Source organism: Prionailurus bengalensis, chromosome B2 (genome assembly GCF_016509475.1).
Source record: "Prionailurus bengalensis isolate Pbe53 chromosome B2, Fcat_Pben_1.1_paternal_pri, whole genome shotgun sequence".
NCBI lineage: Eukaryota > Metazoa > Chordata > Mammalia > Carnivora > Felidae > Prionailurus > Prionailurus bengalensis.
Genome location: NC_057349.1, coordinates 46,716,256 through 46,742,810, shown reverse-complemented (window position 1 = coordinate 46,742,810; position 26,555 = coordinate 46,716,256). Strand labels below are relative to the sequence as shown.

Here is a 26,555-nt window from a genome sequence, read left to right as displayed (position 1 = left end):
AGCAAACTTTTGTTGTTAAAAAAAAAAACTGCAAATGTGGGGTTTCTTACCACAGTGTAATCTGGTGAAATATATTTCTCTTCAGTTTTCTATTGGACTCATCTTCTGAATGTTCCATGATTCCAAAGTACCTAAAATTAGACTCCTCATGTATTCTCTTAAATCTGCCCACTTTTTCTGTGTTCCTTGTTTCAAAGATCAGTAAGACTGGCAATTCTGTTATCTTCCTTTTCGCTCAGAAGCTAACCCTGCCTCACATATCTAATATTAAACCAAGTTTTGCAGAATCCACGTTTTTTTTCCTTTCTGACTCTTCCTCTCCAATTCCCCAAGCTACAAAAATAAAGTCAGACTCTTATGCATGGCATAAAAGAGCTTCATAATCCTACCTATCACTGTACACAGTTGAGTGAATTAAAAAAGAAGGAACAAACATGCTGCTTAAATGAACACAAAGCACAGGTTTGAGAACAATGTGAGGTTGGTTATTCTAATTAAGTAAAATCCAGCCTGGATCTTGAAAACTATCAGCCTTTTAAAAGAGACTTCTATCATATTTTGTTTGAAAACTGAGATTCTCATGACCCAGAGAACTTAGACTATGCAGACATCACCACTGGACTGAGTCAGCAGACTTTGGTGGGTCATGTTATCTTTGTCGAGTCTCCCAGTGTCTCCAATCCTATGTTCTCATCTGAAGATATGAATAATGTCTGTCTCACTTGTTTCCCACGGCTGTTGTGGAGATCAAATGAAAGGATTCCTCTGATAACATTTTGAAAATTATGAAGCCTGAAAAATATATTTTTAAAAATTTAATTCCAGCATAGTTAACATACAATGTTGTATTAGCTTCAGGTGTACAATATAGTGATTCAACAATGCTGCACATTACTCAGTGCACATCAAGATAAGTGAACTCTTTAATCCTCATCACCTATTTCCAGTGTCCCCTCCCCCCCCTCTGGTAACCATCAGTTTGTTCTCTATAGTTAAGAGTCTGTTTTTTGGTTTATCTTTTTTTTTCTTTGTTTGTTGTGTTTCTTAAATTCTGCATATGAGTGAAATCATATGGTATTTGTCTTTCCCTGACTTATTTCACTATGCATTATACTCTCTAGATCCATCCATGTTGTTGCAAATGAGATTTCATTCTTTTTATGGCTGAGTGATATTCCACCATCTATACATACAACATCTTCTTCATCCATTCATCTATGGATGGACACTTGAGCTGCTTCCGTAGCGTGGCTATTATAAATGATGTGACAATAAACACAGGGGTGCATGTATATTTTTAAATTAGTGTTTTCATATTCTTTGGGTAAATACCCAGTAGTGGAATTACTGAATCATATGTTAATTCTATTTTTAATTTTTTGAGGAATCTCTATACTGTCTTTCACAGTGGCTGCACCAGTTTGCATTCCCACCAACAGTGCATGAGGGTTCCTTTTTCTCCACATCCTTGCCAACACCTGTTACCTCTTGTGTTGTTGATTTTAGCCATTCAGACAGGTATGAGGTGATATCTGATTGTGGTTTTGATTTGAATTTCCCTGATGATGATTGATATTAAGCATCTTTTCATGTGCCTTTTGGCCATCTGCATGTCTTCTTTGGAGAAATGTCTGTTCGTGTCTCCTTCCCATTTTGCAGTTGGGTTATTTGTTTTTTTCTGGTACTGAGTTCTATAATTTCTTTATATATTTTGGATACTGAACCTTTATCAGGACATGTCATTTGCAAATACCTCCCCCCATTCAGCAGGTTGTCCTTTAGTTTTGTTGATTGTTTCCTATGCTGTGCAGAAGCCTTTTTATTTTGATATAGTCCCAATAGTTTATTTTTACTTTTGATTCCCTTGCCTCAAGAGACATATCTAGAAAAATGTTGCTATGACCAATGTCAGAGAAATTATTGCCTGTGTTCTCTTCTAGGATTTTATCGTTTCAGATCTCATGTTTAGGCCTGCAAAATATTCTTTTTTTTTTTTTATTTTTTTTTAACGTTTATTTATTTTTGAGGCAGAGAGAGACAGAGCATGAACAGGGGAGGGGCAGAGAGAGAGGGAGACACAGAATCTGAAACAGGCTCCAGGCTCTGAGCTGTCAGCACAGAGCCTGACGCGGGGCTCGAACTCACGGAGCGTGAGATCATGACCTGAGCCGAAGTTGGACGCTTAACCGACCAAGCCACCCAGGCGCCCCTAGGCCTGCAAAATATTCTTAAATTAGTTTTTTAAAGTTCAGTTTTGTTCTTTAGTACTGGGTACCTAAAGCAAAGTTTTTAATGAGGTCCTCAGAGAAAGATGCAAAAGTCAAGGGCTAGAGGTAGGAAATGAGAACCAGGCTCATCGTCCTGGGATAGAGGAGCAAATGTTGGTAGTGATGAATTAGTGGGGGGAAAGAGGAAGAGTGGGAAGGTGGCAATTCTGTGGATATCAAACAGCTTAGCCCAGTGGTCTGAGGCAAATTTTTAAAAGAAATCTTTGTCTTAAATTTTGAGTGACCAATATTTGTGTTCCTGGGAGAAGAAAAAAGAGCCTTAAGTTTACCTAATTTGTAGCTTAGAGACTAACTCGCTATATATATGTGTGTGTATATATACATATATATATATATGTATATATACACATATATATATGTGTGTGTGTGTGTGTGTATATATATAAATATATATATTTTAATTTTATATTGTATATATATACTTAAATGAAATATTTATGCATGTTCCTTTTTCACTCCATAGAGAGCTGGTGACCCCTAAATGCTATTGGCCAGGTACTTTGAGATTTGAAGTTAAAAGACAAAGCATGCTAGGTTTGCCAGTTATCTGCAGGGGCTGACTCATGTAGCTCTGAGTAGTAGCTGCTTAGAAGAGATATAAATATTGCAATTCACTGTCAGCTGCCTGCATCATCCACAGTTTTAAAGTATATTCATCATCATTCTGTCCTGTCAGAGATCAAGATATAAGACTGAGCCCTCTCATTGAGTATGAGTAAACAACTTATTAAACAGGAAATTGAATCATTAGTGGTTGAGTCAGCATCTGATGATGATAATAAAGAACTCATGTTCTTTACCTTATATCCATCTTGAGCATAAACAAATTTGACCTGTTCAGCAGCAACACGTGGTGTTACTCCAGAGATAATTTAATCTTTGACTCAACAGGGGTGAATTAATGTTTATGAATTATTTCAAATAAAATAATCACTTTGATTAGTAAAGGTTATGATCTTAACACCTAATCTTGATTAGGTTATAATAAAAACTTTTAAGGGGGCAAGGCAATTTTTCTTCCCATTATGTGTAAGTCATGTATGTGCTATCTGGTTAGGGATATAACAGCTGTGGAAATCCTCAATATTGTGCATCCAGAAAGCCTGCATTCCCCATTTATATAACTGTTATAATGGTGCTACATTATATCAACAAAGCAATAAGTGGGTAGAAAACACTGAGTCTCTTGCTTAAGCAAGTTTGCAAACAAGTTGACCTGGAATGTTCATGAACTCAAAGAAACTGTTAGTAATAATCTCTCTTTTTCTTAAACATACTTCATAATTCACCTCTCAAGGGCAAGGATTGGCTTGGGCAAAATGGTATATGTAGTAGGTTGAGTTGGTCATTGGTAATCCCAACACCTCCCTCCACTCGCTGCTTTTCCTCAGCTCTTATATTAAGGACAATCTTACGTTTTTATTTTCAATGCCATGAATTCATTAAGAAAGGTATGGAATTTCATCCTCCTTCAGTTTAATACTCCTGATAGCATCCTTTCCTCTGACCTTGCTTTGTGGCTCTTTTACCTTTTCTGTGCCCTTTCTCCTCCTTTGTTTGTTTGTTGTCTTTTATGCAAGTAAATTCCTTCCTTTCTAATGTGATAAAGTGCAGAATCAAAGAGTTTGAATGCTGGAGTTAACACCCTGGATTTAGTTCCTACCGCTGCTGTGTGTAGCAGAGGGACTTTAGGCAGCATACTTACCCTTTCTTTGCCTTCCTTTACCTACCTGAAAAGTGGGGTAAGATTAGCACCAATCCCATAGAGTTGTTGGGATTGAGTTAGCATGCAAAGTCCCTAGAATAGTGACTACCACATAGTAAATGCCATGTCCTCTAGAATGAATGCAGGTTGGATTTTCCTTTATTTTGTTCACCGCAATGTAACTATCACTGCTATCTCCCCAATACCTAGAACAGTGCCTGACACCATTGTTGAATGAACCAGTTTTTTCTATCACATTACTTCCACATATTTTGCCTCTCAGGATCCCATCATCTACTGCTGACCTAAATTGTCACCTATCCCTGGGTTTAAGGATTTTGAGTAGAGTAAAACATGGCAAATTTGAAATTATAATTAGTAGTCATGGAATTACCAATGAGAAGACTGTCAATGTAATACTCTGTATGAAAATATTATATTTAAATTTGTGGTGACTTGTGTTTCCCATTTGTGCAGTTTGAGCTGCCTATAAATCTGCCACTTATTACCAGTAGCTTTGATACTATAACAAAAATAGTTGAAAGAATAGTATAATAAACAGCTGCCATACCCTTCACCTGGATTCACTGACAACATTTTATCATATTTGATCTCTTTCTTTCTGAGCTAGATTTTTTTTTTTTTTAATCCCAGGTTGCTACATTGTTTAAAAGGCAAAAGTACGCAAATGGGATATATTCAAAAAAGTCTTATCCTCATCCCTGTCTCCATTGTTTTTAGGTCATTTAAGAAAAGTTAGTTTCTGATTATTTTTCCTGTGTTTCTGTTTACAAAATAAGTAGAGATCTATGTTGACATATACTACTTTTCTCATTCTCCTGCATGTATAGTGTAAATTTTAAATAGTTTCTCCTAGTTTGGCATTTCTATTTTGACTATTTATCAAACTTAATTTATTTTTCTTTTATTACCTCTGATTTTGGAGTTTCTGAGTTTTGGAAGGTTTTTCTCATGTCCAGGTCATAAAGAAACTAAACCATGTTTTCTTTTCTTTTTTTAAATTTTATTTATTTACTTTAATGTTTGTTTATTTATTTTGAGAGAGAGGAAGAGACAGAGAGAGAGAGAGAGAGAGAGAGAGTAGGAGTGTCTGCCTGCGAGCAAGGGAGGGGCAGAGAGAGAGAGGGAGAGAGAGAATCCCAAGCAGTCTCTGTACTGTCAGCATGGAACCCAACTCGGGGTTCGATCCCACAAACCGCAAGATGATGTCCAGAGTTGGACACTGAACTGACTGAGCCATACAAGAGCCCCACCATTGAAAATGGCTTAGGATATGGCCATATTTACAGTTTTGAAAGAGCACTCTACTCTGGAAAGAGCACTTTCCTTTTTAAAAGTTTATTTATTTATTTCAGATCAGTTTGGAGTTTATTTTGGTATAAGGTGTGAGGTATGAATCCAGTTGTATTTTACTTTTATTCAAATTGCTATCCAGTTGTCTCCTTAAATGAATTGCCATTTATTTAAAATTTCATCTTTACTTCAGTGATTTGAAATGTAATTTTTGACATTATTTTAAACTTTCCTAGGTACTTGTTATTTCTGGAACTTTTTTTTTCTATCTCATTATTCTGCATAATCACTTACCATTACTATACTATAAATTATATAATCTTCATAGTATGTTTTATAATGGTGGGGTTAATCTCTCATTTTACCTTATATTTTCAGAATTTGTATTGCTATTCTTATGTATTTATTTTCCACATAAGCCCTATAATAAACTTTTCTAGCCCCAAGAAACTGCTGAAAGCAAATGGAGCAAAATGCAGCAAAAATTCTAATGAAACAACTAGCAACAATTCAAGTGTTGGCTCTTTGTGCAATAATCTGGAACTAAAACCTGACATCTAGTGTTCACTGAAATAACTTCATGGTACTAACCAAACATCTGATAGTCTTATACTATAAGCAATGCTTTTTAAAACCTAGAACAGGGGCGCCTGGGTGGCTCAGTCGGTTAAGCGTCTGACTTTGGCTCAGGTCACGATCTCGTGGTATGTGGGTTCGAGCCCCGCGACGGGCTCTGTGCTGACTGCTCAGAGCCTGGAGCCTGTTTCAGATTCTGTGTCTCCCTCTCTCTCTGACCCTCCCCCATTCACGCTCTGTCTCTCTCTGTCTCAAAAATAAATAAACGTTAAAAAAAAAATTAAAATAAATAAATAAATAAATAAAACCTAGAACATATTTTGCCTTGGAAAAATGTAGATGTTAGTGAAAGAGAAAGCTTAACGTAAACTAGAAAGAGGAATACTGAGACATTATTCTCTCTTTATAATTTTTTAATATCACAAGGGCAGGAATAAGAGAAGTGGAAAGGGGCACCTGGGTGGCTTAGTTGGTTACGTGTCCAACTCTTGATCTTGGCTCAAGTCCTATCTCACGGTTCCTGGGATGCAGCCCCTGTATCGGGCTCTGTGCTGGCAGCACGGAGCCTGCTTGGGATTCTCTCTCTGTCCCCCTCTCTCTGCCCCTCCTCTGCTTGTGCTCTCTCTCTCTCTCTTTCTCTCAAAATAAATTAAAAAAAAATTTTTTTTAAAGAGGAAGTGAAAAAAAATGCACTTAAGAAAAAAAAATTCTCTTGAGAAGTGAACAAAATAGAAACAAGTCTGATAACATACATGATTCCAGCACTGCTGAAGTAAGAGGGGGTGAAGAAAAGAGGAGAGACTGAGAGTGGTTACTTTCCCTCTTTACTTTCATTTTTCGGTGTAGTAAGAGCCACAATGAGAAAAGCAAGAGGGTATAAGTGATTGTTTTTTTTTTTAAGTTTTTTATTTATTTTGAGAGAGAGAGAGCGGGGAGGGGCAGAGAGAGAGAGAGAGAGAGAGAGAGGGAGAGGGAGAGAGAATCCCAAGCAGTCTCCACGCTGTCAGTGCAGAACCCCATGTGGGATGCGAACTCACGAACGGTAAGATCATGACCTGAGCCTAAACAAAGAATCAGATGCTTAACCAACTGAGTCACCCAGGCACCGCCAGTGATTGGGTTTTATAGTTGGAGCAAAGGTTTCTAAGAGAGATTGAGAAACATGGGCTATTACAAACTTGGGAAAATGGAACTATGCTGTTAATTCTAGCTGCACTAAGAGAACAGTGTCCCCACTGAAATAATTTTAATGCAAACATGCCAGCCTGAAAGGAAGAAATCATTTCTACAGTTGGTGCTACATTCTTCCATCGTACGTTCAGTTTTATTTTTCTCCCTGTCCCTAGTGTGTACTGAGGGTAGAGAACAGATACAAAACTTCAGGTTTTGTCACAGACAACTTAAGGACATTTAATTCATAGTTACTTCATATTCTTTCTCAAAAGTCAAATCACCCAACAAAAACTAGTGATTAAAAATGCAAAACGAAGAGAATCAAAACTTGTAATATTAAATGAGATTCTGCTTTAGAGGATGTATAAGTGTCACCCCAAATTGTACTTCCTTATGTTGTTCCGAAAATTTGAGCAGATTAAATTCTCAATCGTCCTTCTGTATTTTCCCCTAGTTGTTCTTAGGCAGGGTGAATATTCATTCTTGCAAAACTACACAGACCCTTGCAAAACAGGACAAGTACCTGTCTCAGGAGAGCTGAGCATGTTACCCATATTGACTCCTTTCACCATGTGTAACCATGGGCACACCATGAAGTACTTGCTACCATTCACCAGACTCCTCTTTTCCCAGTAAAAGCCTTTATGCTGCTTTCAGAACTATTTTCCTATGATTTCGTCTCTTCACAGTTGAATTTTAAATAGATGATACAGACTTTTCTGTGATTGCTTTGCATTGCTTTGCATTTGGTGTTATCATGTACATCTTTTCCATATCAAGCAGTTTTCTGGTGTTCTGTAGAGTTTCACTGAATGGCTGCCCTGTATTTAATCAGTGAGTTACTTAAAATATTTAGTTTACTTTTTAATCTTAATGAACAATGTATAATGAAATCCTTTTATTAAATCTTTGTAGACTTGCTGTTATACCAGTAAGATACATTATTATTATTTTTTTAATGTGGACTCATTTTTGAGAAAGAGAGAGAGGGAGAGGGAGAGGGAGAGGGAGTGAGCAAGGGAGGGAAAGAGAGAGAGAAGGACAGAAAAACCGAAGCCAGCTCTGTGCTGACAGTAGAGAGCCAGATACGGGGCTCAAACTCATGAACCGTGAGATCATGACCTGAGCCGAAGTTGGACTTTTAACCAACTGAGCCACCCCGGTCCCCCAGTAAGATATTTTTAGAAGTGGAATTCTTGGGTGAAGGGAATATGTGTCCCCCTGCCCCCCGAATTGCAGGTCTGTTTTCTGTTAGTAGGTGTTTCAGATGGCAGTGTAACATACATACAGAAGAGTACATAAATTATAATTCTAGAGCTCAGTGAGCTTCCCAGAGTGAACATACTTTCATGACCTACCTGGGTCAAGAATCAGCACATTACCAGAAATAGAAGCCACTTCCATCCTCTTCTTGCTGCCATCCTGAAGGGTAACTGCTTCCTAATTTCTAAGGCTATAGATTTATTTTGCCTGGTTTTGAACTTGATACAAACAGAATCATACCGCATGTCTTCTTGTTTCTGGCTTCTTTTTTGTACATGTATTTAAAATATTTGATAGGGCAATGTAAACTTTTCATTCCTTACATATTCTTGTCCTCTCAGCATAATTTGACACCATTGACCATCCCTGTTTTGATATTTTTCTCCTTTCTGTTTGGTGACAGTCACCTCCTGGCTTTCCTCCTGCCTTTGCTACTCTCTTTCCCATTCCAGAACCTTCCCCTTCACTCAACCTTAAATTGTTGATGTCCTCAAGGCCCCTTCCTAGGCATGCTCAGCCAAATACATGGCTTCGGTTACCATCTATGTTTCTACCACTCGTAAATTTAAACCTCTGTTACAGACAATTTCCCTGAGACACAACTTGAACCTATCACTTAGTAGGTTTTAAAACTCAACATCCCCAAACTGAACAAACAATCCCTTCTGCTCCCAGTTGCTTCATATCTGGTGCTGTTTCAGTATTTCTTCCCTCAGTGAAAAACACCACCAGCCACGGGTTTCACAACATAGACACCTACCATAGACACCGTAGACACCAAGGAGGCATTCTTGACTTGTCTGTCTCAGTATATCCTGTGGCCATGAAATCCTGACACCTTTTCCTCCTAAATACCTGTGGTAATGGTTCGCTTCTCACCAACATCATTACCTGCATTCAAAGCCAAACTAAACTTGGATCACCTCTTGCCTAGACTATTGCAATACCCTCCCGATTGATTTACAAACAGATGAATAGTCTGCTTAAAACTCTTCAACACTTTGTATGTCATACTGAAGTTTCTTAAGTCAGCATTAAGGACCCAGTCCCTTCCTACTTCTTGAGTCTCTCTCTTCTTGCCGTTCTCTCCTTACTCCAGATATTTCTCCACACATTCCTTAAAAGAGCTAGAAACAGGGTTGAAAGTTGAACTATTATATCCAACATGGTTATCTGGAAAATAAAATTAAAAAATATATATATAAACTTGCAGTGAAAATTGATGGAAAAAAATCTCTTTCAAAATACGGAGCCCATTTTGGGGCGGGGGTGGTGGTGAAAAATTCAGAAAGCAATTAGATAAAAGAGTAATCGCCCCCAAAGAGTTTCAAGCTGTTTGGGGCCAATTAGCATAATGAGTAACAGTACAGGCTTCAGAATATGACAAAATCTGGATCTGATCATGATGTGGCCACTTAAAACCTACATAACATTTGCTGAGTCCTAACACCTCTGAGCCAGAATTCTCAAAATAATTCCTATCCTTCACAAAGATTAAGTTATATATATCTACATTTGGCACAACTATCAGTACACCATTAAATTTTAAATAAACTGTAGGCAATTATTATTAAGAATAAAGTAAGGCTATAATATTATTGCCATATACCAGATAGGAATAACCCTTGTTTAATCAATGCTGAACATAATAAGCATCCCTGGGGCAGAACCTAGACCATATTCCCCCAAGGGCTTTATGGACTCTGATTCCTTGGTGCACTTCCCTTGGGACCAAGAATAAGTTTCCAGGTAACCAGTCACTCAGGATGGCTGAGTAAAAATAAGCATATATTTACTCCCAAGGAGTCTTGTTTTTTTATTAAAATGATTCTTTCAGTTTGTTTACTTCTCTCAGAATAAACACTTAAAATTGAATCTCCCTTTATCTTTGTAGTTGGGATTCTATGACCTCTGTTGGGATAAGAAAATAATATTTTCTGTATGGCTAAATCAACTTTATACAGACTAGGCAAATCCAACTATTGTGTTTCTGCCTGCTTTTATTGCAAATGGGAGAACACAGCTTGTGATGCTTACCTCTTCCTTTGCAGTCCTTGAAAGATTTATGTATATATATATGTATACATATATATATATACACATTCATACATACACACATACACACACAAGTAATTGGAAACCAAATTAAAAAAAATAATGATAAAAGACTAATAAAAGTATTTATTTAAGCATTTAAATTTCCTTTACGAAAAAGATACATGATTTAGTGAAAAAAAAATAGATTGAAATCAAAATAAGAGCATTCTGGTTTGACATCTAACACTAATTATATTATCTTGAAGATGTAATTTATTTTCCCCATCCTTAAATTTTTCATATTCAATGCAAGTTTATCATCTTATCAAAATTCTGAGTTTATACATATGCATATATAAATATGAAAGGAATGTATATATAGATGTATCTGTGAAAATGTTTATATGCGCATCTGCGTTCACACCCACAGACATCCTCTGTTTCTAGTATTTAAAATGCCCACCTCTTCATTCCTCAATCCAAGACAACTGAGCAGTGGGAACTTTTTAGAAACGCAAATTCTCAGGCCCTACCCCAGAGGTACTGAATCAGGGGTTGTGGGGGAGACACTCCAGCATCTGTGTCGCAACCTGCCTTCCAGGTGATTCTGAAGTGCACTACAATGTGAGAACCACTGCATTCGAACATTCCCAGGGAAGAACCATAGGCTGGAGTTGTAAGCAGAAATGGAGAACCAGTAATTAAAGGGGGAAATGCAGGATATTCTACAGACAACTTGGGTGAGAAGTGGTAGGAACGGTTTAGGGAGACACAGCAGAGGCAGGCACAGGCGAGTGTTCTTTATGGTAGTAGGGAATTGGTATGGCTGTAAAAATACACTGCAGAAGCCGGAGGGGCAAGAATAAAGCTGTAGCCACATGCTCACATGTTAAATCACTGTTCTCATGCAGTCATTTCTGCAATTGTGCTAAGAATTGCTGGATTTAGAACCTTTTTCCTGCAGTGGATCCCAGAGGAAGATAATGATCCTGTTCTCAGCCATAGCTGTCTCTGACCCCTAGTTATTTACTGTAGAAACCTGAGATAGGAAGATTTAAGGCTTCTCAGGCTGATCCTGTGTATCTTTTCCAGAATGTTTTCAATAACCCAAGATTCTTCTGATTCCAGGTTGAATTTCCCCCTCATTGGCAGCTTGGGAGTATCTGTGTTCAGGGAAAGGAAGAAAACGCCTGGAGTTTCAATGGGCTACAGGTAAATTTGACCAGAGAAAGTTGCAGGGGTGAGAATAAGCCTATGAAAACGACAAGGCAAGAACTCAGCATGGACACTCTTCAGGAGGCTTATGGATGCCATGTTGTCATCCAGGACATTACCCAGAGAGGGGAACCCCTGGCTTTGTAACTTCCTGGCCAGTGTGAAGGCCACCAGCTGGCAATAACCTTTTCTGCGATGCTCTGGCAAGGTATAGCCATGGCACATGGTGGAAAACTGATCTGTGAGAGACCAAGAGACTGGGTTTCCCTTGTCATCACGGACACATACACTGGGGAAGCAAGAGATGAGGTTCATGATGTACCGGAGACACTGTTCATTGCCACCCCGCGACCAAGTCCTGTTGAGAAGATCAGCATCAGCAACACTCAGGCAAGTCAGTTGTGGGGAAGAACCCATTCTAGAAGAAAACAACATGAGAAGGAACGTGAACTTGGGATCATATGAATACAAACAGCTGCTTCACTTTCTCCACTGATTCAAACTGGGAAACCATTCCAGAGATCGTCCTTAACAAATACCAAAATATTTTCAATGCATTAGAATCTGTCACTTCCCACTTATGAACATCATTTAGCGTTTCATTTCTGATAGGGCAAAATACTCATATCAAATTTAAGTCTTTCCTTTCAAATTTATGCCTATTTCTTATTGTCTTCAGTGTAGATAAGGGCAAGTATTTCATTTTTCTGTAAAACAATTCTGACTTGTTCTTAATTTTTCTTTAATGTTTATTTATTTATTTTGAGAAAGAGACAGATAGAGTGAGAGTAGGGACAGGTGGAGAGAGAGAGGGAAACACAGAATCAGAATCAGGCTCCAGGCCCTGAGCTATCAGCATAGAGCTTGACATGGGACTTGAATCCACGAACCGTAAGATCATGACCTGAGCTAAAGTTGGATGCCTGACCAACTGAGCCACCCAGGCACCCCAGCCAACTTGTTCTTATAAAGTCCTAAGTCTGTTGACACCCTTCTGAAACCTGAACAACTCCAGATTCTTGAGCCCCAATCTTTTTCTTGGTTAAAAAAATAAAGTAGTAGTATAAAACTTACATCTTTCTGCATACATGGCCAGAAGAGAAATACAAATTGCTGAACATTCTAGGAATATATAGATGCTCAAGAAATGCTAGTTTTTCTTACCTTCCCCTGAAAGGTCTGGAAAAATGTGTAAAAGTTCATGGTATTGAGATAAAAAGATAGGAATTGGTACAATTACTAAGGACTGAGATGGGATTACTTAGTTAAGCCTATGGGGCTGGTTTTGCCTCAGAATTTGTTTTCATTCTTGAAGTTATCAATGTCATAAGACCATCCTGTATGTTCATTAAGAGACTGCTAATGCCAAAGTACAAGTTTGTGTTTTCTTTTCATTAGTGGCTCTGCAGTGTTAGCTCACATTTTAGGCATACTACGGGCTCTGGAACTGGGCCAACTCTCTAACCACTAAGCTTGGGTAAAAAATAAATAAATACAAGCAATAACTGGCTTAATAGAATTCTTAATTTAATTTTTGAAGATGCACTTTATTTTTTTTTTTTAAGTTTATTTATTTTGTGAGAGAGAGCAAGGCAGGGGCAGAGAGAGAGAGAGAGAGAAAAAAAAAAAATCCCAAGCAGGCACCACACTGTTAGCACAGAGCTTGAACTCAGGGCTCGATCCCATGAATCGTGAGATCATGACCTGAGCCGAAATCAAGAGTTGGTAGCTCAACCAACTGAGCCAGCCAGATGCCCGGAAAAACAAAGGCTGAGAAGCCTAAGGCAGAGATGTCACTGTAAATAAAAACATTGCTAAGACCAGTGTTTTAGGAATAGTTGTCTTAGTAGTTACATATATGACCTTGTATCTGAAGGGCAGGGTATCCAAATTAAGAGTATATGAAGTTTGATAATGACTTAGGCGCTAAAGACAGTATCTTCCTAATGCAGAAGGGAGCAATTGATTTAAATTTAAATTTAATTAAATTTAATTTAATTTTAGAGACAGCGAGCATGAGCCCGTGAGCATCTGTGCACGAACACCAGGTGAAGGTGGTGAGGGAAGGGTAGAGGGAGACGGAGAGAGAGAATCTTAAGCAGGCTTCATGCCCAGCATAGCACAGAGCCAGATGTGGGGTTTGACCTTACAACTGTGAGATCATAACCTTAGCTAAAATCAAGAGTTGGACACTTAACCGACTGGGCCACCCAACTGCCTCAGAAGGAAAGCGATTTAAATCAAAATCCGATTTTAAAAGGCCTGACTGGGGATGGAAAAAATTTTTAAATAACACTTCAGGGATATGACAGTAAACAGACTGGGAAACTCTAAAACTCTAAAGGAAAAATAGCCTTGTTTCTTCAGTAAAAAGTAATGTAAGAAATAAAAAAAGATGAACGGGGAACCCATATATCAAAAAAAAAAAAAAACTAAAGAGAGATTAATCAATTGCAATATATGAGCTTTATTTAGGTGCTTATTCAAAACAAACTGCTAAAAGTATTATGATAGTTTGGGAAATGTAACTACTGACTGGTTTAAGGAAATACTGACAAAATTTTAAGATATTGTAGAGCAAAGGGCTGGTGCAGCAGACCTAAGGCTCTATCTTTAGAAAAGCCTGCTTGTGGGGCGCCTGGGTGGCTCAGTCAGCTGAGGGTCTGACTCTTCATTTTGGTTCAGGTCATGATCTCATGGTTTGTGAGATTGAGCCCCATGTTGGGTTCAAGACTGACAGTGCAGAGCCTGCTGGGGATTCCCTCTCTCTCTCTCTCTCTCTCTCTGTCCCTGTCCCGTTCATGTTCTCTCAGTCTCTCTCTCAAAATTAATAAATAAACATTAAAAAAAAAAAGAAGAAGAAGAAAAAGAAAAGCCTGCTTGCCAGGTTGGCCCTTGGCTGGTATCTGGCAATTTGGATTTCTGCCGGTGTCCTGCCATTCCCAGACCTGATAGGAGTTGAAACTCACTGTGCCTGTTTGTAACAGTCAGTGTGATTTATGATGAAAACCTGCCTTCCTTCTGGAAGTCTAAAAAATTGGTATGTGCTAGACAGAGGGTGCCTCCAATAAAAATCCTGTATATGTTGTGACAACTTATTGCTGAGGAAATCAAGTGTGTTTTGTGTGACTCCATTGGGGAGGATTCTGGAAAGCTTGTCCCTGGTTTCCTTTGGACTTTGCCAATGCACCTTTTTCTTTGTTGATTTTGCTTTGGAGTGTATGTATGCTGAGTCCTATGGGTCCTTCTAGCCAATTAGTGAGCCTGTGGGTGGTCCTGGGGACCCCTGACACAGAAGTGATATTAGTATAGTGTGTGTGTGTGTGTTTAAAAATAATCCTTATCTTTTGGAGACATATATTAAAATACTTAAGAATTAATGGGCAAATCTCTGAGATATAATCTCTTCAGAATAACTAGCAGATGGGGTATGGATGAAACAAGATTAGCCATATATTTTCTTTTTAAATTTTTTTTCAACGTTTATTTATTTTTGGGACAGAGAGAGACAGAGCATGAACGGGGGAGGGGCAGAGAGAGAGGGAGACACAGAATCCGAAACAGGCTCCAGGCTCCGAGCCATCAGCCCAGAGCCTGACGCGGGGCTCGAACTCCCGGACCGCGAGATCGTGACCTGGCTGAAGTCGGACGCTTAACCGACTGCGCCACCCAGGCGCCCCTAGATTAGCCATATATTGATGGGAGGTTCATTATAGTAGTCTGTCAGCCTTTGTATGTGCTTGGAAATTTTCATAACTGAAAAAAGTAAAATAAAAGTAAAGTCCAGTTGCTTTATGTGATTTAAAGTGCTCATTCTTCTTTAGGTTTTGTCTTGTTTTGCTCAAAAATTCCCTCATTATACTCCATAGAAGAAAAAGTAACATTCACTGAGGTGGATACTTTTCAATATATCATGTTTCATTTCTTTACATAGTACATGTAAGGAAGATATTATAGGTTAATTTTTCAAAAAGAAGAAATTGATTGAGGCTCAGAAAGATGAAGCAGAAAGGAAAGTAACTAGCAAATGGCACAACAAGGGCTTCCCAGTGAGAAAGACAGAATATAGATACAAAGTAACAAATCTTTTGAAGCCTGAATTCTGGAGACAGAATCAGGAATTATTTCCTGGCTCTGCAATTTACTCCTGTGTGTTACTTAAACTCTGTTCAAAAAGGGAATTCCACAGTTAAAGGAATCTAGACATAATATACATAAAACATTTAGTGCCTGGCATATAAGAGCTCCACACAAGTCAGTTATTTACCCTCATCCTTGAAACATGAAAAAAAAAAAACAATAAGCACTTTTGGCTCAGACAACAGAAGCTAGTTAGAATTATCTGCAGGAGGAGCATACAGGAATAATTTTTCTGTGGATACAGGACTCCTGAGTCTGTTTATCACTAGGCACAAAGACTGCGGTTTGATTTTGCAAAACATTATGAGCAGTCAAGCACAGCAGAAACAATTAAACACACACAGATCCACAGGTGCATACACACAGAGACAAATCTAGACCCCGTGGCTCTAATCCAAGGTACCCAAATGTTCCTTAAAAATACCATGTATTCTAGGTACTACTATTTGTACTCCTATATAGTAAGTCCCATCCCACATGTAGAAACTTAGTTTACATACAGGGAACTGGTGTTCGGCAGAGTTGGAGGAGGAGAAAATCGAATGGCCTTGAAGGAGGTTAGCTTTACATCTAACTGCTTTGAGTTGGCAACAGCTTTGGAAACATCATATAATTCACTCTGCAGCCCTGTACATGGTAAGAAATAATGAAAAATGTGGGTATTTTATTTGAAAACACAAAAAGGAAATTTGTTGCAGTATTTTTATACTAATTATCATCAACACCACCAGTTTGCCACCTTGCATTATCCTAACCACTATATACTTACATATGAATTATTACAGTTACTCCTTGCCTGATTTTCAAACATTGTGTGGGATTTTCAAATCCCCATCATATTGTTCATCACGATCATGGTCTCCCATTAATATTTCTGATGAGAATATCCCTTAGGAATTTGGAATTGCTTGTGGGATTTTCTTGATTTTTCTGACTTTCCAGACTGATCTTACACTCTTTAAGGTAAGAGAAATTTTATAACTATGAAATTCTACAATCTAATATACAGCTAGAAGTATAAAAGAGCTCAAATTGATTTGGCATGACATTCTGACTTAAAGACTCTTCCAGCCTCTTGTCCTAGATTCCTGTTACAGAAATATCAAGGTATAGGGGCGCCTGGGTAGTTCAGTCAGTTGAGTGTCTGACTTTTGATTTCAACTCAGGTCATGATCTCACAGTTGGGGAGAGGGAGGCACATGTTGGGCTTTGCACTGACAGTGTGGAGCCTGCTTGGGATTCCCCCCCTCCCTTTCTCTCTGCTCCTCCCCCACTCATGCTAGCTCTCTTTCTCTCTCTCTCAAAATAAATAAATAAACTTAAAAAAATATATCCTCAATAACAAATCCCCTCCCCCAAAAGGAGTATCAAGGTATAAACTATATTCCTAAGGTATAAACGTAGGAGTATCAAGGTATAAACTTACTTGTATCCTACACATTTATCACAGCTATACTATATTATCTATAAATCTTTATTCAGTACTTGTCATATGTAAAGCCCTATGCTGGGCACTGTGTCACAGTGAGACAAGAATGGTACTGTCTCTGTTCATCAATGATGAAGCTCATTGCATGGAATGTTAGCTTCTATTTACTGAGAACTGACTTGCTCTCCTTTTCCAAAATCCTATTGGCTCTCTCCTTTCCAGTCTGGGTCTTCATTAGTTGGATCCCCTCTAAATTGACTTTCCCACTTCCATCCATATCTAATGGCTTTTTCCCTCCTTCCAGTAAGTCACTTCTTGAAGAATACATAAATGCAGGAATGGAAAGCCATATTGAACACAGTCTGGTATCAGAGCCTTGGCTTCTCCCTCAGGGAGTTAAGTCTAAGAAAAGATAAGCAGGTCTTCAAGTTAATGCTATTAAAAATTATAGATGCTGTGGCTAGAATCCCATAGAATAGCCCCGAATTACATCTAAGTAATTCAAAAGACTATGAGGAAAAAAACCAGCTGTGCTAACCAAGGGTATGGTAGTTCAAACAGAATTTCTTTTTCCTAAATTAGACTGAACTAATTCTTTATGAAATTTAGACTAACATTTCTTTGAAAAACCTTTGTAAATTATAAGATGCAACAGAGAAAACTATATAACAAACGCTTAGCTTAATGATTATTTTAAGTACTACTAATGCCACAAAGAAATTTACTTACCCCCTTCTATTTAATACTCTCCCAATCACAATTCCCTCACTCTCCTCTAATAATAACCATTATCATTTTTATGACAATCACATCCTTTTAAGTTTTACTATGCAAATGTGAGTCCTTAAACACTCTTAGATTTTGTCCACTTTTTGTCTGGTAAATAATTTACAGATTTTCTTTCAATGTCTAGCTCCCCTACACCCACCTTTAAAAATTCTTTCAATTTATTTGTAAAGAATCCAGTTTGCTGGGTAGAATTTCCATAGTTTGGATTCTGCTGATTATCCTTCCATGGTATTGTTGACCATATCCTTCTGTCCATTGTATAGACTACCATTTTAACAAATGATTTTCTCCTTTCCCACAGAAGGAACTTTCACTAATCGTCCTGCCTTCATCCATCCTACCTCCTTTGAAAGGCAGGAGTTGTTCATTGGATAAGACAGAACTCAGGCCATTTAACCACAGTTGATTGGAGTATAGTAACAGTGGGCAGGCTTCTGAAACTTTTAGCTCATGTCAACAAGCTCTCTCATGTGCATGCAGCTAGTAGTGAACAAAAGGGCCTGGTCTGTCTGTCTGCTATATACTTCTTTATTCCTGGCCTTTGCAAGGCCAAGACAAGGAATGTGGCGCTTCCTAGTAGGTTAGTGGGTTAACCATCATTTAATATTGTTTATGGGTGGCTCTTAGATTAAAAATGACAATGGCATTCCTGGGCAGAGTGTGCTGTTGCTCTGAACACCCATCACTAAGGTAGCTATGCTGCCTAATGCTTAATCTATCCAGGCAGCCCAACAGTGGCTCTGTGGCATAAGATAAAAGATTGACCATTTCTATGGCAGTAGATAGGCTTCTGAAGTTGTTCATGATTTGGGGATGTTATGGAAGCAGCACTTTTTTAGATGCTCTGATTAAAAATAGATAAAGATACTGATGACTTCTCAGAAGCTATTCAATATTCTAAAGAGAGGGGCACCTGGGTGGCTCAGTTGGTTAAGTGTCTGACTTCAGCTCAGGTCATGATCTCACAGTTGATTCAAGCCCTGCATTGGGCTCTGTGCTGACAGCTCAGAACCTGGAGCCTGCTTCAGATTCTGTGTCTCCCTCTGTCTCTGCCCATCCCTTGCTCATGCTGTATCTCTCTCAAAAATAAATAAACATTAAAAAAAATCAATATTCTAAAGAGATTATAGTTCTTACCATAGAAACCTACAGCCAAGAGGCCACATCAGAAGCTAAAGGTGATGCCTGCACTGATTACATACTAAATGAGGGGCTTTTACCACTCCAGTTATTTTAGGTACTATTAACTTACATCTGTCCCCATCAAACTTCAGGAAAGATGGTTGTGTCAATTTAAATGACCATAACTGACTCATGATTAACAGCTCAGCCTTCTGGAAAAAAATACTGGCAAAAAAAAAAACAAAAAAAAACCATACATCCTTCTGGATGTTCTCTTCGTAATGGTGGGTTCAGGTGATTTGAGGGTAGTAGGCCTATAGCACCATAATGTATACAGTTACTGCCATGATTTTTCACACCAAGGAAGAGATACTCATTTTCACATTAAAGTAATAATGATGAGAAAATTCTCCTAGGTTGGCTAAGTGAGTGGTAGAACCATGTCTCACTTCTAACCAGCATAATTGGGGTAAGTCTGTAAAGCTGGGAGACAGTTTAGAACTTCCACTATAAGGTCATTTTGAGCATTTCCAAATGGATTTCACAAAACGCCCCAAGTCTTTAGGTTATGAATATGCATTAGTCATTGCTTGTAGGTTGAAGGGAGTAGTTAAGATGGCAGAGTAGTAGGGAGGCCCTGGGCTTGCCTTGTCCCTCAAACACAGCTAGATCAACATCAAACCATTGTGGACACCTAGGAAATCATTGTTTGCAGGTAGATAGAAACTTTTCCTGTGAGAGGGCTTCAGCAATTTGTTGATGAAAAAAAATTACCAGACTTTAAATTTCTAACATGGGGGAACCTGCCTTCCTGTCACATGATCAAGAAACTCATTTTCAATGGAATAGTTAGAAATAGTAACTTTGTTGACTGTATCACCCACCAGTCAGTATGAAAAGTTGAAAAAATGATATACTGAAGCTGAAATTGTCCATCTACACTATTAGAAACTCTTTTTTAAAAATGTTTATTTATTTTTTAGAGAGAGAGTGAGCAGGGAAGGGACAGAGAGAGAATCCCAAGCAGGCTCCATGCTGTTAGCACAGAGCCCGACACAGGGCCTGAACTCATGAACGTTGAGGTGACGCCCTCAGCCAAAACCAAGATTTGGGTGCTTATCTGACTGAGTCACCCAGGTGCCCCCTTCACACTGTTGGAAACTCTGAATGTATTTTTGTCTTGGCTAAAAGTTCTTCCACTAGCATTGATAACCATGCAGTTGTCTCCTCAGAGCTCAAATATACTCTTATTTTAATCATGTCAGGATAACCTATGCAGATCAGTTAACTATCTCTTTCTAGAATCATTTGCTTCAGAAAGAAGAGAAGACCTACCTATTGGCTTATACTTAAGTTAGAGTCATTTAAAAAGATTGTGACAGGAAATGATTAAGGGTAATAAATAAAAATATGCTGATATTCATTGATATCCATATTACAGTAACATTGAGGGAAAAAAAAAGTCACCTAAAAGCAGCCTCATTTAAATGGCCTCCACATACCCCAATGCCAAGCCTCATTAGGAGTGAAAACATGAGTTTTGTTTTTTTTTTTTTACAAAACTGTAGTACATAAATTGTAACTATATAAAATGTATATATGTATATATATATGAATTTGTGTACTTAATATAGGTCATATCTATCTAACATACATGACAAAAATGAGAACAAAAAAGACTGCTTAGACTCACACCTATCTCACCTTGTATTTGAAAAACTTGATTCCAGTTGATAACATCATGTTCTTCCAACAGCCATCGGTAAGCCCTGATATCCTTGTAGAACACAGCATAGGCATTAGTATAATGGTCCAGGTTATCCATCTCAGCCTAGGATGGAAGACATAATCATAAAAACATAAATATATCCTCTAGGTAACCCAAATCCTAGATAGATTAGATACCATTAGCTGCAAATGTCTAGATAATTCCCATTACCAGAGTTAGCCATCTATAAACAATGGCTAGATGGGAATGTGGCTAATATACTGTAGAAAGGGAAGAAACAGAAATTTTGGAACTTTTGCTTGATAATTCTTCTGGTATTTGGGAAGTGTTAAGATATTTCACATTTTTCTGGGATATTGCTTATTTACAAAAATGAAATGCATATAATTTAATGGAGCCGCCTACAAGAATCAAATGGAACTCTCAGAACTTTCCTAGGTGGTCAGAGCAGCACACCTTTGATCATGTGAGCTTCTCTTTGGCTTTGAGGCAGAACAGGGCAGATGTCATCCTTTTCAACCTTCTTAGATATTTATCCACATGACCCAGAGTCATCGGTCATAAGGAATCATCTAACCAGTGGAAAAACTAGTATGCACAAGTATGTATGCTTCATGCTTCTAGAGATTATGAAACACTAAAGAAGCACTTAACACATTTAGAGTAGTGGTTTTCTATGTCTGATACTCCAAAGCCAGTAAAATTAGAAACTAATGGTGACATGTGTAGCGTGTTAAGCTAACATACATGGCTATGATAGTTATAATATCCCCTTTACCTAATCTTTTCTTTCTATTTGATGTCAACTCGTATATGTTTTGGCGTTTCAAACCTGTACCTCTTTCTGTCGCCGGGTGATAACAGCTTTGAAGTCTGGCCATGAATCCACTACCACTTCCTTTTGAAAGGGATTCCCACGATTTATGTTCATCACAGCTCCATAAACCTGAGCCAGAGAACCCAGAGAGAGAAGCCAATCACATTACTAACTATTCCAGTTACATGTTACAATTTTCACTTCTTCTGCTGTATAACTGAGGCCATGAGAAGGGAAATTATAAACATGTACACATACATATATATACAACACGCACAGATACAAACTTTTCTCTTGTTATTTCATCACTGTACATGAAAACTAATAGTCTGTGAAAGCCTATGAAAACACTCCCCAAACTTAGGTTTTTACCATACAGCAGTGAGAAGTACCAAAACAATGGGGAATCGATGGGTGCTTGGCCATAGGCCGTAATAAATACTTACAGAATGCATCAGAATCTGATGTATGGATTTAGGGATTATATATCTTTTAAAAGTTCCACAGATAATTTTGGTTCTCAGGTACTTTTGCTGCTTATTATACTCTCTGAAAATAACCTGTTAAATGCAATGACTCCTTCAACCCTGAATTACAATTAAACATCACTGAGGGTAACCCCCTCTCCAAATAAAAGACCCCTGCATTCAGATTTGATGGAGCAAGCCTCTATAAGTATTCCCGGAGGGTCATAACTATGTCTCATTCATTATTATATCCATGGAGTCTGATACAATGGATCAATTACTTGTTGACTAAACAGTACTGAATATTCGAATTCCCTTCTGCGGCCTTTCATATTTAGTCTCCACTAAGAATCAAAAATGCCTGCCCTACAAAACAACTTCCATATGTTATGTGTGTTTACAGAGAAGAGAAAGTTGTGGAGACTGAGGAGAGTGAGCTATAGGCTAGTGCTCCTAGCAGCATCTTCATAACAGATAAAAACTGGAAATAATTGGAGTGTCCACCAACAGTGGAAAAAATGAATAAATGTTGGCACATTTATACTTTGGATTACAAAAAAAGAAACTTAATGTTGAGCAAAAGAAGGTAGAAACCAAAAGATACTTACTTTGATCCAATTTACATTATATTCAAAAACAGACAAAACCAAATTATGGCTTTAGAAGTCAAGATAGCAGTTACTCTTGGGGAAAAGGGAAAGGCAGTGTTTGGAAAAGAGCTTTGCAGGGTAAGGAGAAGTCGTGCCTGAAGTAATGTTCTTTCTTGACTGGAGTGCAGGTTATATAGATATTTGTTCTATGGAAATTCATTGAGCTACATAATTATGTACACTTTCTAGTATGTGTTATACTTCAGTGAAAACCAATTTAAATTCTAAGGGCATTGGAACCTACATTTTACCTCTTTCCTCACATCTTTATTCAAATCACTCACCTCAATGACAACAACATTATTCAACTGTCTTCTGTCTTACCCAGCCTGGGACCTCACTCAAGTCTTCTCATAGACCATCTCTTTCCAAATTTAGTCTGGCTAATACTAATGTGCAACATGGATCACAGTGAAAATCTGAGAAGTAAAGCCACCTGGAAGGCTCATGCTTGTTTCATTAATCATTAAATTCTGGGGCTGCTGATCCTACATATATATAGGCATAAGCTTATTAAAATGTCTATTCCCATGAAGAAACCAAACATCTTTATTAAAAAACGGAACTTAGATGTGCTTGGAATGCTTAGAAGAATAGAAGGGAAAAAACCTTTCCAATATTCAGATTGTGAAAGAAAAAAGGCAACCAACATGACTTGTTTGTAAGAGATTTGCAACCAACTGCAAGATTTCGCATTGGTTGAAAACTAAGAAACAAACTCTTCTAACAGCTGTTTATTTAAAGGGTGAGTGTTGAGAGGAGAGGGAAGTAGCTAGGGGAAGTAAGGATGCTGGAGGAATGAACAGTTGGAGTTTGTGGAGAAAATTTGGAGGAATATTTAATCACTGAAATACTATGATGAAGTAGGTGGGGGGATGGGTAAAATAGGTGATGGCACCAGGCCAATAAGGATGGCATTTGTGATGAGCACCAGGTTTTGTATGGAAGTGTGGAATCACTAAATTGTACACCTGAAACTAATATTACACTGTATATTCACTAACTGGAATGTAAACAAAAGCTTAACAAAAAGAAAAAAAATGAGATTATAGAATACAGAGCCATGGCCTCCAAAAAATGGAGGAAGTGTGTACAATAAGACTATTTTTTATCTTTTTTATTCTCTAAAGGCCACAGTGTAACTGAAGGAGTATTCTGAAAGTATGGTCACAGAACCCAAGTCAGGCATTACATAACAATGAAATAATTGAAGTAAGATAAAGAGTGTCAAAGAAAAAGAGACTTTAGTGTATAGAAAACGAGTAATTGAGAGTGCCAAGCTAAGCAGCTATGAAAGAGAAGATTATACAAGGAAGATGTTGATTCGTGCCTACATGCTTCATTTCTTTAAGTCTTACTTCAAATGGTGTTATGAGAGGCAAACATTAAAAACAAACAAACAAACAAATAAACACCACACAGTTTAGGATCTGATAACTTGGATTTAAATCTGAACTCTAGCACTTAGATATAGGGAAGGCATTTAGTAACATCATCTGTAAAATCATAATGTAAACACCTGCCTATTCAGAGTATTAATATTCTAGAGGGATTAATAAGTTTTTATAAAGCTCAAATGAGATAGTGTGAAAGATATTTTGAAAATGGTTATATACCATTCAGACCAACTCAACTAATCCAAATTCAGAGGTCTTTAAAAAATAAGATTTGAAAAGGTGGGTATTAAGAAGCAATTATTTTATAATGCTGCCAGTGACCAACCAACAAGAGTTTATTGAGTAACTATTTTGGGCAGAGCCCCATGGCAAGCACTGTATGAACGAGGAGTCCAAAAAAAAAAAAAAAAAAAAAAGACAACATCTGCACTTGGGCATCTGGTAGCTAAGTCGCTGTGGGAGAAGCAGTAGATATGAAATCAAAGGAACTAAGAACCGAGATTTAACTTGATTCTTTACTTGCTTTAACCTTTTTTGGACTCCAACTTAATTCATTTTTAAAATGGATTAATAGACATCTTACAAAGCTGGTGGAAGGATAAAATAAATTGAAACTATCTGTATGCTAAAGTACTGTCAAAATATAATATTTATAATGTAGGGGCCCATTATTTGTCTTGATGATCATAACATCTTAGATGACCCTGTGAAGGTCACCAAAACCTTTTTAGTTCTCTCCAATGAAAGAGTTGGCCAAACATTTATTCACTTTTGTGTCTGCATTCAGAATGGGAAATTTTGAGTCAGATTGTCCATTTGGCACTCTTTTAGTCATAAGATTTCAAATTATCCCTCAGATTTTCTCTACCATGCACAGTTTAAGCATGATTGGTAGGGCAAGATGACTAAATTTAATCAACCCAGTATGGTGCTCCAGATCACTTTTGTTAAAAGTCTAGTGTAAATAAGGATTATCCAGCATGTGTGCTAAAAATACAGCTCCCTAGTCTCCATCCTTAGAAATCCTGATTCATTATATCTCTTCTGGGTTATTAGCATGCCATTCATATTTGCAGTTAAATGCTCTACCACTGAACAATAACCCCCGCCACTCACATTTGAAAACCACTATTGTAGGGCTATCTCCTTGGTCAAGAAACTCAGCCCTCACAGACGATTTCTTTGCATTCTGCATTTTTTTCTCCAAGTGCTTAAAATATTTTTAATCTCACATTTATTTGTAATCTTTGATTAATGTCATCTTCCACAGTAGCTCTGAGTTATCAGCAGGCCCTCATGGACTTTGAGAAGACTTCAACAGATAGAGGCTTAATGACCAATAAAGCCACTGAAAAGAAACTTCACAAATAAAGATCTTGAAGTAATCGGAAAAACTTTATAATGACCCCTGAACCTCAGCTTCATCGTGAACCTAGATTATGTTCTTATGAGCAATACCACTTAATCCATACCCTTCTGCCATTAAAACAAAAGTTCAGTTCAAAACTCGAGTTTGCTTTAGAAATAATCTAGTCCAGTACCCCCTAAATTTTCCTAGACATCATCTAAAGTGGCTGTCAAGAATATAATTACCTGGGCCGTATCTACAATACACGGGATCAGTCTCTGGCAGGAGGGGACTGGGAAACAGTATATTTAATAAGGGCTCTAAAAAAGTCTTGACATCAGAAAAATTTGGGAAACAGTTACAAGTCTGACATTATTTCACAGATAAATAAAATAAAGAAATAAAATCAAACTCTTAAATGTGTCATACCTTGAGTGACTCAGGAAAGTGACTCTTCAGCATTTTTTCCAGTATCAGTAATTTGGTAGAACAGTTTAGCACCGACATCTTCTCCAGGGCACTAGCAATTATTCCACACCTAATTAAAAACTTGAAAGTATAGTTTTAATTTTTGCTTATTAACATCTGAAGCTCCTGAGGAATATCCTTGAAATCCTCTTTCACCGGGTGTAGTTCGGAATGCTGTGGCTCCCTTTGAAGAGGGAAGGAAACGATGGCAGTGGAATGGGTTCCCACTCAGGGAACACGTGGGAATAGAGAATGTTAATGACCTAATCCTGGAAAGAGGTGAGTATCTACAGTGGGTTAAGTCTTGCTATTATACACATTCTGTGTACACTCAACTCTTCCTTTAAGACACCATAGCAGTTGTGATTTCACATTTGTTTGTGTTTTAATTAAGTCTGTCTCAAGTAGACTGTGAAGGAAGGCAGTGTAGGGGCACCTGGGTGGCTCAATTGGTTGAGAGTCCAACTTCGGCTCAGGTCATGGTCTCATGGGTCATGAGTTGGGAGCACAGAGCCTCCTGTGTCTCCCTCTCTCTCTCTTTCCCCCTTCCTAGCTTGCTCTGTCTCTATCAAAAATAAATACACATTAAAAAAAAAAAAAAGGAAGGAAGGGTTCATGTCTGCTTTGT

The 26,555-nt window shown here is 37.9% G+C and overlaps 1 protein-coding gene across 1 annotated transcript; it reads right to left on the bottom strand.

Annotated features, from left to right (window-relative positions):
- Nucleotides 1-11,562: 11,562 nt before the first annotated feature.
- GLYATL3 (glycine-N-acyltransferase like 3) lies at nt 11,563-25,986 on the bottom strand. Its single transcript, XM_043591628.1, has 5 exons — nt 25,889-25,986; nt 21,619-21,726; nt 20,756-20,882; nt 16,212-16,338; nt 11,563-11,989 (listed from the first exon to the last, which is right to left on the bottom strand). The coding sequence occupies exons 1-5, from the start codon at nt 25,964-25,966 to the stop codon at nt 11,563-11,565; spliced, it is 867 nt and encodes a 288-aa protein (XP_043447563.1). The 5' UTR covers nt 25,967-25,986.
- Nucleotides 25,987-26,555: the final 569 nt, after the last annotated feature.

Coding starts and splice junctions, on each gene's coding strand:
- GLYATL3 (XM_043591628.1), bottom strand. CDS start 25,966: ATGTCGGTGCTAAACTGTTCTACCAAATTACTGATACTGGAAAAAATG. Junction 21,727..25,888: donor ACTTTCCTGAGTCACTCAAG/GTATGACACATT, acceptor TCTCTGGCTCAG/GTTTATGGAGCTGTGATGAA. Junction 16,339..20,755: donor TCAAGTTTTTCAAATACAAG/GTGAGATAGGTG, acceptor TACCATGTACAG/GGCTGCAGAGTGAATTATAT.